The sequence below is a fragment of the Mizuhopecten yessoensis genome, unplaced genomic scaffold (assembly GCF_002113885.1).
Source record: "Mizuhopecten yessoensis strain PY_sf001 unplaced genomic scaffold, ASM211388v2 scaffold207, whole genome shotgun sequence".
Lineage (NCBI taxonomy): Eukaryota > Metazoa > Mollusca > Bivalvia > Pectinida > Pectinidae > Mizuhopecten > Mizuhopecten yessoensis.
This window is the reverse complement of record NW_018403431.1, coordinates 381,578-399,075: the sequence shown is the minus strand read 5'-3', so window position 1 is coordinate 399,075 and position 17,498 is coordinate 381,578. Positions and strand designations below refer to the sequence as shown.

The window sequence follows — 17,498 nt, the reverse complement described above, 5'->3', positions numbered from 1 at the left end:
GGGGGTATACGCATCACAAAACGTGTCACTAATGTCTTACTCCGTGTTTTAAAACTTCTTCCTCCAGTTTGTGCAGCACATCTTTCGCTTTCTTTTCCTCGTGTTTGTAAGCCAGCGTGATGGCGTCTGGATTGCCCGGTACCATGGACACATCTTCCAACAAAACAACATTTATCATGTACACAACTCTAGTATAAAGTGGATCGATGACAAGGCAAACAAAAAAAATGTGTGTTTCCGGTTTCTCGACCGACCCTATTTTTTTGCTACCGACCCTAATTTGTTTCAAGATAAAAAAAAATATTTCGAGAAAAAGGTGGAAAACGCTGCCCTTGTCCGTTTTTCAATTTAGTCACTAGTAAATCTAGATCTCATAAACGTATGCAGCAAATGAATGTATTTAAGCGCGCTCCTGACTAAAATATGGCTTCCTTGAAAAGAACGGCTGTATAGCTCCAATATTTTCCAAATGCGAGAATTCCGCGAAGAAAAAATGATGACATGTGTCAAGACAACCGATCTTATTTCGGATTTGTTCCATAATCACCACGGATGGGTTTCTAAGAACACTCAATATGCTGTTACAGCGAGCTATGGCGGGCAGGTCTTTGAGATTGGCAGCGGCCTGTCCGTCTGAGATGTTCTAGCCTAAACTTCGTCATTGCTATGAAACTCAAAAGTAACTCGGATGTTAGTTATAGTTGATGTAAAAAAAAAAAATGTGTTGTTGTCAACTTATAGGAAGTGCATATCTTGAGTCTGATTCTACCTCTCCGTAAATACTTAATTTTGAAATTCAGGCAAAAAAAAAAGGAGAGACAAACACCAAGTTTGTGCTTTTGTTTATTTCCATGTTGATGTAAAAATAAACTCCACAATAATGGATTACCATAGTATTAACACACAAGACACGATGAACGGAAAATCAAAAGTGGACATCTGACTTTCTTTTGTAATCTTCAAATGACAGGTATCAGTCTAGCGATTAGTCAGGTTTTTTTTTACCTGAAACCAATCAAACAGCTTTCTCCGTGCCTTCAATTTTGCTATGACATGTTCCAGGGGTATAGAGAGCGAACGTGAGCGTAACCCCTGGATATCGAGGATACCAACATTCACACTACGGATATCTGATTATCATCCAAAGACCTGAAATTGAGGAACAAGCAGAGAAGACTATCTTTTTTTCAAACAGCTAAGCATCTCACAATAGTATAATAGTATACACATGCGACACTAATCTAGAAAACATAAAAAAATCAGAAAAATATCCCTACCTACCGACCCTAATATTTTCAGGCAGAAACAGGAAACACACATATTTATTTTCTTTTGCCCAAGAGGAAATGTAACAGAAAAGTAAATTAACATAACATAAATGCTCATTTGAAAAGACTTAGATAAAGGAGTCGCATTATAAACAGAACGTGTTAAAAATGATATTATGCGTCCAAGAAAAACACTTCCTAGTCAATACACTTAGTCTTTAGTCTTTTGTCTCGTCTGCCATAAAAAAATGGGTTGTCAAACCGGTTAAATTTTGGTAACCAGTTCCTTGAACAATCTTCCATTCGAGTCTCCGGCTAATCGGTCATTCGAGTCTCCGGCTAATCGGTCATTCGAGTCTCCGGCTAATCGGTCAATTTGGTAATCAAATTATAAACAACGACACTACGTTATACAATGTCTGTTTAGTAAATGGTTTATTTTATACGTATATTATTGTAGTTACACCACATACATAGAGGTTCGGTTGGTTATCATGTTTTTTTTAACTCGAGTCAGTTCAATTGTATAAAGACACGAGGTTTGTTCACGAGTTTGAGGACCTGTTTCTCCTATAACGTTCGTTTTTTCTGAAAACCCACAATTTTTCCATTGCAAAATATATCGTGTGTGTTTCCGTTGAGCATGACGCCACGATTGAAAATGACGTCGAAAAGCATTGTTACGTGACGTCATGAATCAAAGATTGACCAATGAACTCACGTCCAGGGTGCTACCCGCTAGTGGGTAACCAAAAATGTTTACCAGCTCCTAGCAGGTTTCAAAGAGGAAACCTATGTGGTTGTGGGAGAAATACGTGTATATATTAATTAGCAGGATAGTTTACTCGCATATTTCAAGCTAAACGCAGGGAATATTTTAATATTTTACATTCTTGATGTTTGTTCTGTATATGAATATACCAACTGAAAACAATTGCCATTTAACTATGAATACACTATGAATACAACGATTTTCGTGCAACCTGTCAGCTGATTTCACACACAATGACCACTTCATTTTACTACGCATAGTACCGTTTCTGAGAATAGTTATCTCCCTTTCTCCGAGATAACGTAGTTGCGAGAAAAAATAATTAACATTACAAAATTCATGATTGGTGCACCATTGTACTATTATTATTATACTTTCTAATTTAAAACCAAAACAAATACTTTTAACATTGTCATATTAAATACTGACTTCCGACTCGCAATAGGTTCCTCGTGGTCACGAACTTGTTAACACCCTGGTCCCAAACGTCCGGCTGGGTACTCCCCGTGACATCAACTTGCACATTAAACCCGGAGAACTTTGTGAGGACACAGGGCACTTCACCCACCAACTTATCACCATTTACATCAGCAGGTTTTTTGGTAAACATTACATTCAACGGCTGTACATTCAGTTTCAAATGAGCTCAGCTCAATGCCTACTGCCGACGGGTGCTCGGCCGACGAATGCCTTGGATGGTTATAGTGACCGATGATTTGAAATAGTGCTGACATAAACTTTTGAAAATAATTATATACTATGCGATGTTTAACGCGAAAAATAATCAAATAAGATCATCTTTCAAAAATGAAAGAAATATCAAGTGTTGGTATTATTAGATTCTAGATATATATTTTCGTTTCAACAAAATCAGCTGATCTGTGGAAGTCGAACATTTGAAGTTCGTGTGCAGGCTGGAGTTCTGTTGGTATGTTAGTGTATTTAAACATTACAAATTCAACTGCGGCATCATTTTCCTGATTTGACAAAATGGCCACCTTATACTGGCTTCTGATTGGTCTTAATTCAGTTATTGTTCAATTTCAGTCTTATTTGGTATGGACATGTGTTTTGGCACTATCAAATCTACAAAAAGGGTTGTAACTTTTTTATTGGAGTTCGTCGTAACGTAAATATATGAATTGAATGGATTTTTTGTTCATGTACATTGCGGTAATGAATAGCAGTAGCTGATCTGCTACTGCTATTTATTGCCGCAATGTACATGAAAACAATATCCGTTCATTTAATGGAGGAGAACAAATGTCGGAATACAGGAAGACAGGACTCAATTACAGTTATCTGTACTCGAAATCATATGCGGTAATACTGTTCTTTAAAATAAAATGTTATCGACAAACTTTTTAATACATGCATGCTCATTCAAGTGTGTCCTCTTCCGATTATATTTACATCTCACACGAAAACACAAGTTCTACCGCTAAAAGTTGCTGTTTCACAACTTTGTATTCTGACTTCCTTTTAAAATCTGTTAAGATTTTTCATGGTGTTGGCGGCATCTTTTTGTCAATCTTTACAATAGAGTACAAAAACAACACTTACATGTAAGCCTGAACACTGTTATTATTACAAAAATATCCATTTTTGGTCGCATCTATATATAATTTGAAGGTTAAAGCCAAGAAACATGAGGCTATACAAAGGCTTAAATAAATGTCCGATTATTGGGTTATTGGAATATGGTAAACAGATCGTGGTCGTCCAACCGATTAACCGGCTAACCATTGGCAACCCTATCTAACATCCTTTTCACGGTACACTTTAGATGTACACTTTTTGCTGGTACTTAGAATTTAAAGCTGTCGGGAAACACAAGAGAAAGTGTTATGTATAACCAGGCTAACGTTTAGGGTCAATTTAATATGACCGAGTAAAAATCATCAGACCGGACCTGGGAACTGCCATGGTTCAGGACAACCGACAAGGCATGGCATGACACCCAGTACTAGGCTAACAAACAAGAAAAACCAAGAGACTGGGTCTAAGATAACAAGACTAAAATACACACCAAGAGACTAAGGCAGAAAGGACAAAACCAATGGACACTACACCACAAACCAGGCCAGAAATGGCAGGACACCGAGAGACCAGGTCAGAGACGAATGAAGAGACCAGTGGTTCAAAACCAAGAGACCAGGTCAGACACGAATGAGGAGACCAATGGTACACTACCAGGTGACCAGGTCAGACACGAATGAGGAGACCATTAATACAACACAAGGAGATCAGGTCAGACACGAACGAGGAGATTATTAATACAACACAGGGAGATCAGGTCAGACACGAACGAGGAGATTATTAATACAACACAAGGAGATCAGGTCAGACACGAATGAGGAGACCATTAATACAACACAAGGAGATCAGGACAGACACGAATGAGGAGATTATTAATACAACACAAGGAGATCAGGTCAGACACGAATGAGAAGACCAATGCTATAACACCAGGAGACCAGGTCAGATACGAATGAGGAGACCATTGATACAACACCAGGAGACCAGGTCAGACACGAATGAGGAGACCATTAATACAACACAAGGAGATCAGGGCAGACACGAATGAGGAGACCAATGGTACACTACCAGGAGGTCAGGTTAGACACGAATGGGGAGACCAATGATACAACACCAGGAGGTCAGTTCAGACACGAATGAGGAGACCAATGGTACACTACCAGGAGGTCAGGTCAGACACGAATGAGGATACCAATGGTATAATACCGGGAGACCAGGTCAGACACGAATGAGGAGACCAGTGATACAACACCAGGAGGTCAGGTTAGACACGAATGGAGAGACCAATGATACAACACCAGGAGGTCAGCTCAGACACGAATGAGGAGACCAATTGTATAACACCAGGAGGTCAATAACCCCAGGAGGTCAGGTCAACCACGAGTGAGGAGACCAATGATATAACACCAGTAGGTCAGGTCAACCACGAATGAGGAGACCAATGCTACAACACCAGGAGGAGGTCAGGTCAGACACGAATGAGGAGACCAGTGGTACAACACCAAGAGGTCAGGTCAGACACGAATGAGGAGACCAATGCTATAACACCAGGAGATCAGGTCAGACACGAACGAGGAGACCATTAATACAACACAAGGAGATCAGGTCAGACACGAATGAGGAGACCAATGGTATAACACCAGGAGGTCAGGTCAACCACGAATGAGGAGACCAATATGCTACAACACCGGGAGGAGGTCAGGTCAGACACGAATGAGTAGACCAGTGGTACAACACCAAGAGGTCAGGTCAGACACGAATGAGGAGGCCAATGCTATAACACCAGGAGATCAGGTCAGACACGAATGAGGAGACCAATGATATAACACCAGGAGGTCAGGTCAACCACGAATGAGGAGACCAATGATATAACACCAGGAGGTCAGGTTAGACACGAATGAGGAGACCAATGGCATAACACCAGGAGATCAGGTCAACCACGAATGAGGAGACCAATGATATAACACCAGGAGGTCAGGTCAACCAGGAATGAGGAGACCAATGATACAACACCAGGAGGTCAGTTCAGACACGAATGAGGAGACCAATGGTACACTACCAGGAGGTCAGGTAAGACACGAATGAGGAGACCAATGATATAACACCAGGAGGTCAGGTTAGACACGAATGAGGAGACCAATGGTATAACACCGGGAGATCAGGTCAACCACGAATGAGGAGACCAATGATATAACACCAGGAGGTCAGGTTAGACACGAATGAGGAGACCAATGGTATAACACCAGGAGGTCAGGTCAACCACGAATGAGGAGACCAATATGCTACAACACCAGGAGGAGGTCAGGTCAGACACGAATGAGGAGACCAGTGATACAACACTAGAAGACCAGGTCAGACACGAATAAGAACACCAATGGTATAACACCAGGAGACCAGGTCAGACACGAATGAGGAGACCAATGGTACACTACCAGGAGGTCAGGTCAGGCACGAATGAGGAGACCAGTGATACAACACCAATACAACACCAGGAGGTCAGGTCAGAAAAGAATGAGGAGACCAGTGACATAACACTAGAAGATCAGGTCAGACACGAATAAGGAGATCAATGGTACAACACCACGAGGTCAGGCCAGACACGAATGAGGAGACCAGTGATACAACACCAGGAGGTCAGGTCAGACGCGAATGAGGAGACCAATGGTATAACACCAGGAGATCAGGTCAACCACGAATGAGGAGACCAATATGCTACAACACCAGGAGGAGGTCAGGGCAGACACGAATGAGGAGACCAGTGATACAACACCAGGAGGTCAGGTCAGACGCGAATGAGGAGACCAATGGTATAACACCAGGAGATCAGGTCAACCACGAATGAGGAGACCAATATGCTACAACACCAACCAAGAGACCAGGTCAGACACGAATGAGGAGACCAATGGTATAACACCAGGAGACCAGGTCAGACAAGAATGAGGAGACCAGTGATACAACACCAGGAGACCAGGCCAGGCACGAAAGAGAACACCAATGGTATAACACCAGGAGACCAGGTCAGACAAGAATGAGGAGACCAGTGATACAACACCAGGAGGTCAGGTCAGACGCGAATGAGGAGACCAATGGTATAACACCAGGAGATCAGGTCAACCACGAATGAGGAGACCAATGCTACAACACCAGGAGGTCAGGTCAGACATAAATGAGGAGACCAATGATACAACACCAGGAGGTCAGGTCAGACACGAATGAGGAGACCAATGATACAACACCAGGCGGTCAGGTCAGACACGAATGAGGAGACCAATGGAACATTACCAGGAGGTAAGGTCAGACACGAGAGAGAACACACCAATGATACAACACCAGGAGGTCAGGTCAGACGCGAATGAGGAGACCAATGGTATAACACCAGGAGGTCAGGTCACACACGAATGAGGAGACCAATGGTATAACGCCGGGAGACCAGGTCAGACACGAATGAGGAGACCAATGGTACACTACCAGGAGGTCAGGTCAGGCACGAATGAGGAGACCAGTGATACAATCCCAGGAGGTCAGGTCAGACACGAATGAGGAGACCAATGATCCAACACCAGGAGGTCAGGTCAGAAAAGAATGAGGAGACCAGTGATATAACACTAGAAGACCAGGCCAGCCACGAATAAGGAGATCAATGGTACAACACCAGGAGGTCAGGGCAGACACGAATGAGGAGACCAGTGATACAACACCAGGAGACCAGGTCAGGCACGAAAGAGAACACCAATGGTATAACACCAGGAGACCAGGTCAGACACCAATGAGGAGACCAATGGTATAACACCAGGAGACCAGGTCAGACACCAATGAGGAGACCAATGGTATAACACCAGGAGGTCAGGTCACACACGAATGAGGAGACCAATGGTATAACACCAGGAGACCAGGTCAGACACCAATGAGGAGACCAATGGTATAACACCAGGAGACCAGGTCAGACACCAATGAGGAGACCAATGGTATAACACCAGGAGGTCAGGTCAACCAGGAATGAGGAGACCAATGATACAACACCAGGCGACCAGGTCAGACACGAATGAGAAGACCAATGATACAACACCAGGAGACCAGGTCAGGCACGAAAGAGAACACCAATGATATAACACCAGGAGACCAGGTCAGAAACGAATGAGGAGACCACTGATACAACCCCAGGAGGTCAGGTCAGACACGAATGAGGAGACCAATGATACAACACCAGGCGGTCAGGTCAGAAAAGAATGAGGAGACCAGTGATATAACACTAGAAGACCAGGCCAGCCACGAATAAGGAGATCAATGGTACAACACCAGGAGGTCAGGGCAGACACGAATGAGGAGACCAGTGATACAACACCAGGAGACCAGGTCAGGCACGAAAGAGAACACCAATGGTATAACACCAGAAGACCAGGTCAGAAACGAATGAGGAGACCACTGATACAACCCCAGGAGGTCAGGTCAGACACGAATGAGGAGACCAGTGATACAACACCAGGAGACCAGGTCAGGCACGAAAGAGAACACCAATGGTATAACACCAGGAGACCAGGTCAGACACCAATGAGGAGACCAATGGTATAACACCAGGAGACCAGGTCAGACACGAATGAGAAGACCAATGATACAACCCCAGGAGACCAGGTCAGACACGAATGAGGAGACCAATGATACAACACCAGGCGGTCAGGTCAGACACGAATGAGGAGACCAATGCTATAACACCAGGAGACCAGGTCAGACACAAATGAGGAGACCAATGATACAACACCAGGAGACCAGGTCAGGCACGAAAGAGAACACCAATGGTATAACACCAGGAGACCAGGTCAGACACGAATGAGAAGACCAATGATGGTCAGACACGAATGAGGAGACCAGTGATACAACACCAGGAGACCAGGTCAGGCACGAAAGAGAACACCAATGGTATAACACCAGGAGACCAGGTCAGACACGAATGAGAAGACCAATGATGGTCAGACACGAATGAGGAGACCAGTGATACAACACCAGGAGACCAGGCCAGGCACGAAAGAGAACACCAATGGTATAACACCAGGAGACCAGGTCAGACACGAATGAGGAGACCAATGGTACATTACCAGGAGGTAAGGTCAGACACGAGAGAGAACACCAATGGTATAACACCAGGAGACCAGGTCAGAAACGAATGAGGAGACCAATGATACAACACCAGGAGGTCAGGTCAGACACGAATGAGGAGACCAGTGATACAACACCAGGATATCAGGTCAGGCACGAATGAGGAGACCAATGGTACACTACCAGGAGGTCAGGTCAGGCACGAATGAGGAGACCAGTGATACAATACCAGGAGGTCAGGTCAGACACGAATGAGGAGACCAATGATACAACACCAGGAGACCAGGTCAGACACGAATGAGAAGACCAATGATACAACACCAGGAGATCAGGTCAGACACGAATGAGGAGACCAATGGTACACTACCAGGAGGTCAGGTCAGGCACGAATGAGGAGACCAGTGATACAATACCAGGAGGTCAGGTCAGACACGAATGAGGAGACCAATGATACAACACCAGGAGACCAGGTCAGACACGAATGAGAAGACCAATGATACAACACCAGGAGACCATGTCAGACACGAATGAGGAGACCAATGGTACACTACCAGGAGGTCAGGTTAGGCACGAATGAGGAGACCAGTGATACAATACCAGGAGGTCAGGTCAGACACGAATGAGGAGACCAATGGTATAACACCAGGAGACCAGGTCAGACACGAATGAGGAGACTAGTGATACAACACCAAGGGACCAGGTAAGAAATGACAAGACCAAAGGTACAACACCTAGGGACCAGGTCAGAAATGACAAGACTAAAGGTACAACACCAAGATTCCAGGCAGAAATGACAAGACTAATGGTACAACACCAAGAATGATGAGGCCAGACCAAAGAAACTCGAAACAGACATTCAGGCAGTCTTGTTGTGTGTGTCATAATATTCTGTTCATTTGGTATCCAAATGAAAATGTTACACAATGAAAATGAATCGTTTGAAATATGATTTTAAAATCTTTTATATCGATTGGAATGAATAAATACGAATATTGCTAAATATAGTTGACCAGTGGCATGCTTATGTTTATTTTGAAGAACTTTGAGACGTCTATTAGAAATATGTTATATGATACTCACTACCGTAGGCAAAAGCTGTAGTGTGATCGACACACGTGATCAGGATGGTGCGGTCATTTGGTCGATGAACATACTTAATGAACCCTGAAAAAGTACACATATTTAAAATGTAAATGATGTTTGACGAAGGAGTATTCTGGCCTTTTTTTAAACGACAATTGTCTGTATGAGGAAATGTGTTAGACCACACATACGACATTAAAAGAGTGATCTACATGTACCGAACCTGATGTTATGTTATGTTGCATGAGTGTAAGGTGTTTGGTTTCATTTTATGTGTTTTAGGGGTTTTGATCAATTTTCGTGATTAGTGGTCGCTTTTCGCCAAAAATTGATATAAAACCCTAAAACATGTCAAATTACTCAAAAAAACTCAATTTACATGTAGGTCCAAATATAAATGTAACAATTTGTCAAGCCTTGTGGTGTTGTGATGTTTTGTACTCCTTTATTGTTAGGTTGTGTTAGGTAGTGTTTGTTGTTTTTGTTGTGTTAGGTTGTGTTATGAAAAGCGTTGTGTAGTATTGTGGTGTTATGCTTAAGCAATGTTTTAGTATTATGTAGTATTTCTATAATGATATGTATCATAGTGATGTGATGTGGTTTTGTTGTGAAACAGAACTCACCAATCAAATTTACACTTAAGTTTTATTTGTATTTTCGATATCATTATAACATTTTCTCGAATATGTAGTGAAATGCCGTGTTAATCGCTGTTATTCTTGTGACTACTTTGTACAAAATAATAATATATCCTATCAAAGATATAATCCATAAGACATGCTGCTTTGATTTCAAACGAGGAGTGAAAATATTGTAAACACTATAATATTGCGTTTGCATCTAAAAACCGAAGTCATATATTGCTGAAACTGTATCCAATCTACAAACAGCAAAGCATTCAGAGTTCACTATATAGGTCAAATGCCACGATAGGTTCCTAAAACGATATTGAACGGATCAACCGAAACAGTTTTCCTAAATGCGAGAACTATTGAACAATAACGTTCATGCACACTGTATATCCACTGTGTGTAAACTGTATGTACATTGTATGTAAACTGTATGTAAACTGTATGTTCATTGTATGTATAATGTATGTTCGCTGTATGTAAACTGTATGTTCATTGTATGTATACTGTATGTAAACTGTATGTTCACTGTATGTAAGCTGTATATACACTGTATGTACAATGTATGTACAATGTATGCAACCATATGTACACTGTATATACACTGTATGTACAATGTATGTACAATGTATGCAACCATATGTACACTGTATAACACTGTATGTATACCGTATGTAAATTATATTTGGCAAATAAGTAATTCCAACAGTGTGGACAAGTTTAGGTTGTCAAATTTTCGGAGCGATCCGCTCCTTTTTCAAGACACAGTGAGACAGAACAGTTACATGTACATATACATCATATTACAAGAATATAGAACTGATATACTATAATTGAAAATATAGCTATTATATAAAACCAATAGTCCCCTCGGCTAAAGACAGCCGACGGCAGCAATTAAGATGAGAGCATCGCGGACAAGGAACGCTGATGTAGAGGACATATTCTTGCGCAAGATGCACTATCATATAAAGTGAGTCAACGAGAGATATCAAAAACGTGGAACATGTGTATGTGGAAATCTGGCCCGGGAAATGTGAAAAAATCTCCAATTTGCTACGGAATATCTCATTAGTCGCCTCTCAATTCTGCGATGGATCTACCAGTCACAGCAAGGGATCCACACCTAGTCGCCTCTTTTGGTTTGCAGGAATAATGCATGCGCCTCTTTTGGTTTGCAGGAATAATGCATGCGCCTCTTTTGGTTTGCAGGAATAATGCATGTAATTATCAAATAAGTGAGTGCAGGAGGAATAAGGTAATGAAATGGCTAAGATACTGTATAAATCTGCAAAATTAATCTGACAACGGCTGTTGGTCACACACACTGACATGAAGCAGCAGGCAGGCGAGATATGTAAATTATGTATGTAAATTATATGTACAATGTATGTATACTGTATGTACACAGTATTTAAACTGTATGTTAACTGTATGTGCACTGTATGTTTTGTTTGTAAGTATTGTTTGTATGTTGATTGTATGCAAACTTTATGTGAACTCTATTTAAACTGAGTGTATATTGTATGTGAACTGTATGTAAATTGTACACTGTATGGACACTGTTTGTACACTCTGTATACTGTATGTTCATTGTATGTGCTTTAGGTATACTCTATGTTATCTGTATGTGCACTGTATGTACACTGTATGTACACTGTATGTACACTTAATGTATAATTTATGAACACTGTATGTGCACTGAATGTGCACTGTATGTACACTGTATGTACAAGTTATGTACACTGCATTTAAGGTTTTTAAACCCTGTATGTACATTGAATGAACAATGCATGTAAAATGTATGTAAACTCTATGTACACTGTATTTAAGGATTGAATCTTGCTTTGGTCGATTCCATGGGATGATGAATTGAGTTGGTCTTGAAATTTAATGAACTGCGTCGCAGTTCATGTTGAATTTATTTTATGGAGCTTTACGGATTATGGATTTATGGAGCTTGTGCAAGTCTACGTTTTGACGTAATGTAAAAATAAATATAGTCCGTCATTGAAGGACCATCATACAACATGATGGTGTACGTTGATAGTTAAGTACAGCCAAATTACGTAGAAACAAAACAGAAAACCATATGTTAAATGTCCAATTTACTTTTTGTTGATGAATTCATAACATATCACATTTTCTGACGTGTCATCGCGGAAGAATAATGTCTAGACGCGGTGTGCAGGCTCTGTCTACAACAACCATCTTTTTACTAGCTTGGAGTGAAGGGCCGCTACATTGCAAGGTTCTTCATCCTTTGGAATGTGAAGCTGCAGTAATTGAATGTCGAATTAGGTAGGAAACCAGACGTGGTTTGAAAGGACAAAATCATTTGATATGACAGTTGGCTGTTCGGCTGCATTTCATATAAGACGGGACCACATGGATCTACGTTGTTTTCGATTTGTACCGGGGGTTGATACTGTCACAAGAACCTAAAAGGCAGAACGGGTAGATGGAGGGAGAACTTATAGGTCAGTACATGACTTGTCACTACCACAACCGTGAGCTGATACAATTTTGCTGATTGAAAATGTTAAATCTAATCAAGTGATATATTCTTTGTTTAAACATTGTCAATAGTTATCTCACTTTGCAAAATCATGAGCACAGGCAATGTTAATCTGGTCAAACTCATCGGCAAATGAAACAGGTTACATTTGGTAGTTGCATTGAATCCAACTTAAGTAGAAATTGCAATATTATACTGTATGCATAATGTATGTACACGATATGTCCACTGCATGTACACTGTATGCACCCTGTATGTTAACTGTATCATATGTAAACTGTACATACACTGTATGTACACTATATCAAATGTAAACTGTATGTTAACTGTATGTACACTGTATGTACACTTTATCAAATGTAAATTGTATGTACACTGTATATTAACTGCTTGTAAACTGTATGTTAACTGTATGTACACTGTATGTACACTTCATCAAATGTAAATTATATGTACATTGTATATTAACTGTATGTACAGTGTATGTTAACTGTATGTCTACTGCATATATACTGCATGTAAACTGTATGTTCATTACATGTACACTGTATGTAAACTGTATGTATGTTGTATGTATAATGTATGTATATTTTATGTGCACTGTTTGTAAACTGTATGTACCCTGTATGTACACTGTATCAAATGTAAACTGTATGTACACTGCATGTTTACTGTATGTTAACTGTATGTATAGTGTATGTAAACTGTATGTCTAATGTATCTATAATGCATGTAAACTGTATGTTCATTGCATGTACATTGTATATAAACTGTATGTATAATGATGTATGTAAACTGTATGTTCATTTTATGTACACTGTCTGCATATTGGATGTAAATTGGATGTACACTGTTTGTAAACTGTATGTACAATAGGAAATTGTGAACCTTTGGTAACAAAATGGTTTACAGACACCATACACTGGGTTACATTCAAACACGACATAACCGTTCCACTGAAACATCTAGCAAGCTTCTCGTATAGATACTATCCTACAATGTACGTCTGACTATGATATGAAGGGGTACATGCTGAGGCCAAGGTTAGAGATTACACTGAGTGCTGAAAGGTACACTGTAATCATCGCGATTGTGAAACGTTCGTATGTTATTTTAAAATAGATAGTCTAGAGAGGTCGGGAGTCTGGAACTCATGCAGAAACAAAAACATGGGCAATCAAACTCAAACCCGTCGTAGTATCGACAGTGGTCGATCCACGGGAATTATAGCTCAAACTGAAAAAAAGAAGGATTATGGATGGAAATTTTATCCAATAAATGTGTACCATCTTTGGCCCTCACACCCCATCCCAATCTCTACACCTTCACCCTTGCAGCTATGTTACAACATGTACAGCATATTAAAAGGCCTATCTACGACCTTAAGAACAGGTGATACATTAACGAGCTACAAACGTAGGTGGAAATAGTCTACAGTGTATCTTAGTGATGACTTAAGAAACCTGTGACATCAATCAAGTATAGGGTCTAGTTGTGGTTTTTTAATGTTATGCGTGCTCACAACATTAATATGATATGAAGGAATGTGTCCATACATGTATATAATAGAACCATCACGGGCTATTGTAACTCTCATTGCACACTAGTACAGTGTATGTGACTCAGTCCGGTCACGTTATTCTGTAAACGGGCTGACCAGAGGTATGAAGGAGAACTCCAGAGCTTATCACTTTGTTCACTACAGTGCACAGGGACCTGAACCTTTGTTACAGCTATATTTGGACCTGAACCTTTGTTACAGCTATATTTGGACCTGAACTGAGATGTTCATGGGAATATTACAGGTTTTAGGGGTTGGAATCAACTTTCGGTAACTCAGTGCCATCCCAAGTGATGGCTTATATCAAAAGTTGATCTTAAACCCCTAACACTCGTTATATTACTCTGAACACCTTAGTATAGGCCGAAATATAGCTGTAACTTATTCTCACGTCACTATGCCCTACTAGTATATCACGAATATTTCGTAGCATAGCGGTGGAATACTGACAATCCCTGTATAAGTTTGAAAACGTTTGTCTTATGAAAATATTTTAGCATAACATCAACATAGATTGAAAAGAAACTAAACATACAAGTTAAGTTGATAGTATAAACAGTCTTACTTACAGTCGACGGCGTAATTTGAATGTTTGCTCCCATCCACAGCTATCAAACACACGCGGGTCTTTTCTTGTGCAGCCATGTTGGGAAGTAGTGGGGACACTGGGCTGATACACGAGGTATATCTAACATGTAATATGTCCCAGGCAAACGTACAGATGACCAAGATGTGTCCCTGAACTATTGATAGCTAACTAGACCCTAATGCTACAGGTGCGTGTTAATGCACATTTACCAGCCACGATAAGGTACAATGCTCGTAAAGAGTAAATGATAAATCATACAATGATGACAACTCAAAGGACAAATATGTCACAGTGACAACACGTAAGGCCAAACTTTATCATTTTTTTTACCAAAAAAAAGGACAAAATATACCATGTACACTATACGAAAAGCACTTGGGAAAACTTCATTCATTCTTACGATAAAGTTTGTCCTTGCGTGTTGTCACTGCGGCACATGTGTGTACCATCTCGCGGCTGGTAAATGTGTATTAGTGTTTTATAATATGCAACCGAAAAATTGTGGATATACTTGTCCAGGGTAACACAAAAAATTACCATCGCAACAACAGCACACAAGGACAAGATAAACTATAAGTCATTTCTTTCAAATTGTGTTGCGACATGCCTTTTCTATTCAAGAGTTCATGACTTGCCTCCCCTTAACAACGTGCCTTACCCCTTACCTGTTGTCAATGTCCAGCACGCGCCTTTCTAACCCATCAGACGGATGTTACAATGTACTGTGACCTTCAACCGTCATGTAACTTTCGATTCGTAAGTGACCAGGTGGAATCTTATCATGTAGAGTATGTGACTTGTGATTCGTTTTCTTAAAATCTTGGATAAAACCACTCAATATTGGTCAGCAGGTAACAACGAATATGACACGGACGTCGTTATCTAGGCATGGATCAAGACGTTGCAACGGGTGAAACTAATAATGAAAATAGAGTGTTTCCGGGTACACAGGTAACAACATGGCCGAGGCAAGTATCACGTCGTCCACAGAAATACTAGACCGTCCTATTTGTCTGGAACAATAGCACAATCCGCGGTCTTTACCTTGTTTACACACGTTTTGTGAAGAATGTCTCAATTCATACATATTTTCTAATGTTGTAATCAGGACAAACTTCCCATGTCCTGTTTGTCGATCGTCCGTCACACCTCCAAACCCTTAATCGCCGGCGGGAACCTGGGCATAAACTTTCCCGTTGAACAATTAAAATCCTAGAGGTGTACTGTTCGGACCATTCGGAACTGTGTTGTGTCGTTTGCATTGCTACAAAACACAGGGAATGTAAGCAGATACACTCTATCGACGACCTTTCTGAAGAGTTTAAATATGTTCAATATTCACATACGAGCTGAAACATATTGAACAGTAATTAACTACAATTGCTTCTGTCAAAGAAAGTAACATTGACAGGGTCGGCGAGGAGGTGAAGGTTGTCACCATGGCTATCACGGATGCGGTAGATAAGGCTAAGGCGACGCTAGACTCTTTTCGTGATGCCTTATAAAATATGTGATGTCAAACACGCATACGAGATAGAGAAGCAGAAATTACAGCACCAACAACATCAAATCCGGGCGTTTGAGAAGGACGTGAAGTACTGCTGTAAGGTCATGACGTCAGTCATTACAGGAACTCGACGACAAGCATTTGTCACGTTATAGAAAATGAAATCCCAACTAGCCAGCCACTATCATCACCTGAAAGCAGAATGTACGAACGACGTTGACGTGAGTCTGGAGGTCCGCATGGATACGTCATTGGCGTCTCTTGTCGCCCTAAACTCACTGGGAAAGGTAGACATACAGGAGGCGCCCTCTGGTAAAACATTTGATGCCATGGCTCGGGTGGCAAGACAACTCGACAAACTTCCTTACTCTTCTCAGGTGAACGTCATAACAGATCAATAGATCTAATGGACTCTGAAGTAAGACTTGTTAAAGTTGTCAGTCGGAAAGACTTTGGCCCTGAATGTAGCTGCATTGGACACAGCTTTGATAACAGGGGAAGATAACTACGTTGGTCAGATGTCCATGGATGGAGCTAAAATAGATGAACCCATTCTTCTCGGGAAGCACGACGTGAATCGGACGTATTACTACGCCGACAGAGATTATGTAGTGTGCATGAAAATCGGAGGAGGAGAAGTGTTCAGACACGACACTGGCAGAACTGTGGATGGGGTGGCCGTGGATCAGGGGTGTAATTCCTATGTGGTTTATAAAAATGAAGGCAAAACAGGCGGTGTGCACCAGGTATCACTCGATGGGCAGCGGGCAAGGGTCCTGGTCGAGGCTCTCAGCGCTGTAACTGATCCTATGCAGGTATATTCCGCCAATTGAAAATTATGTTTGTGGTAACATCGGACCTTGAGGATACGCTGTTTGTGGTAGCATCGGACTTTGAGGATACGCTGTTTGTGGTAACATCGGACCTTGAGGATACGTTGT

General features: G+C 41.2%; 1 protein-coding gene across 1 annotated transcript in view; it reads right to left on the bottom strand.

Moving 5' to 3' along the window:
• LOC110461630 (universal stress protein Slr1101-like) overlaps positions 1-15,237 on the bottom strand; it is a 16,278-nt gene extending 1,041 nt beyond the window's left edge. Inside the window, exons 1-3 of the mRNA XM_021515215.1 lie at positions 15,031-15,237; positions 9,751-9,834; positions 41-153 (exon numbers count right to left, since the gene is read on the bottom strand). Coding sequence (XP_021370890.1) covers positions 41-153; positions 9,751-9,834; positions 15,031-15,106 — 273 coding nt within the window. The 5' untranslated portion in view covers positions 15,107-15,237. The remainder of the gene's footprint in view (positions 1-40; positions 154-9,750; positions 9,835-15,030) is intronic.
• Positions 15,238-17,498: the final 2,261 nt, after the last annotated feature.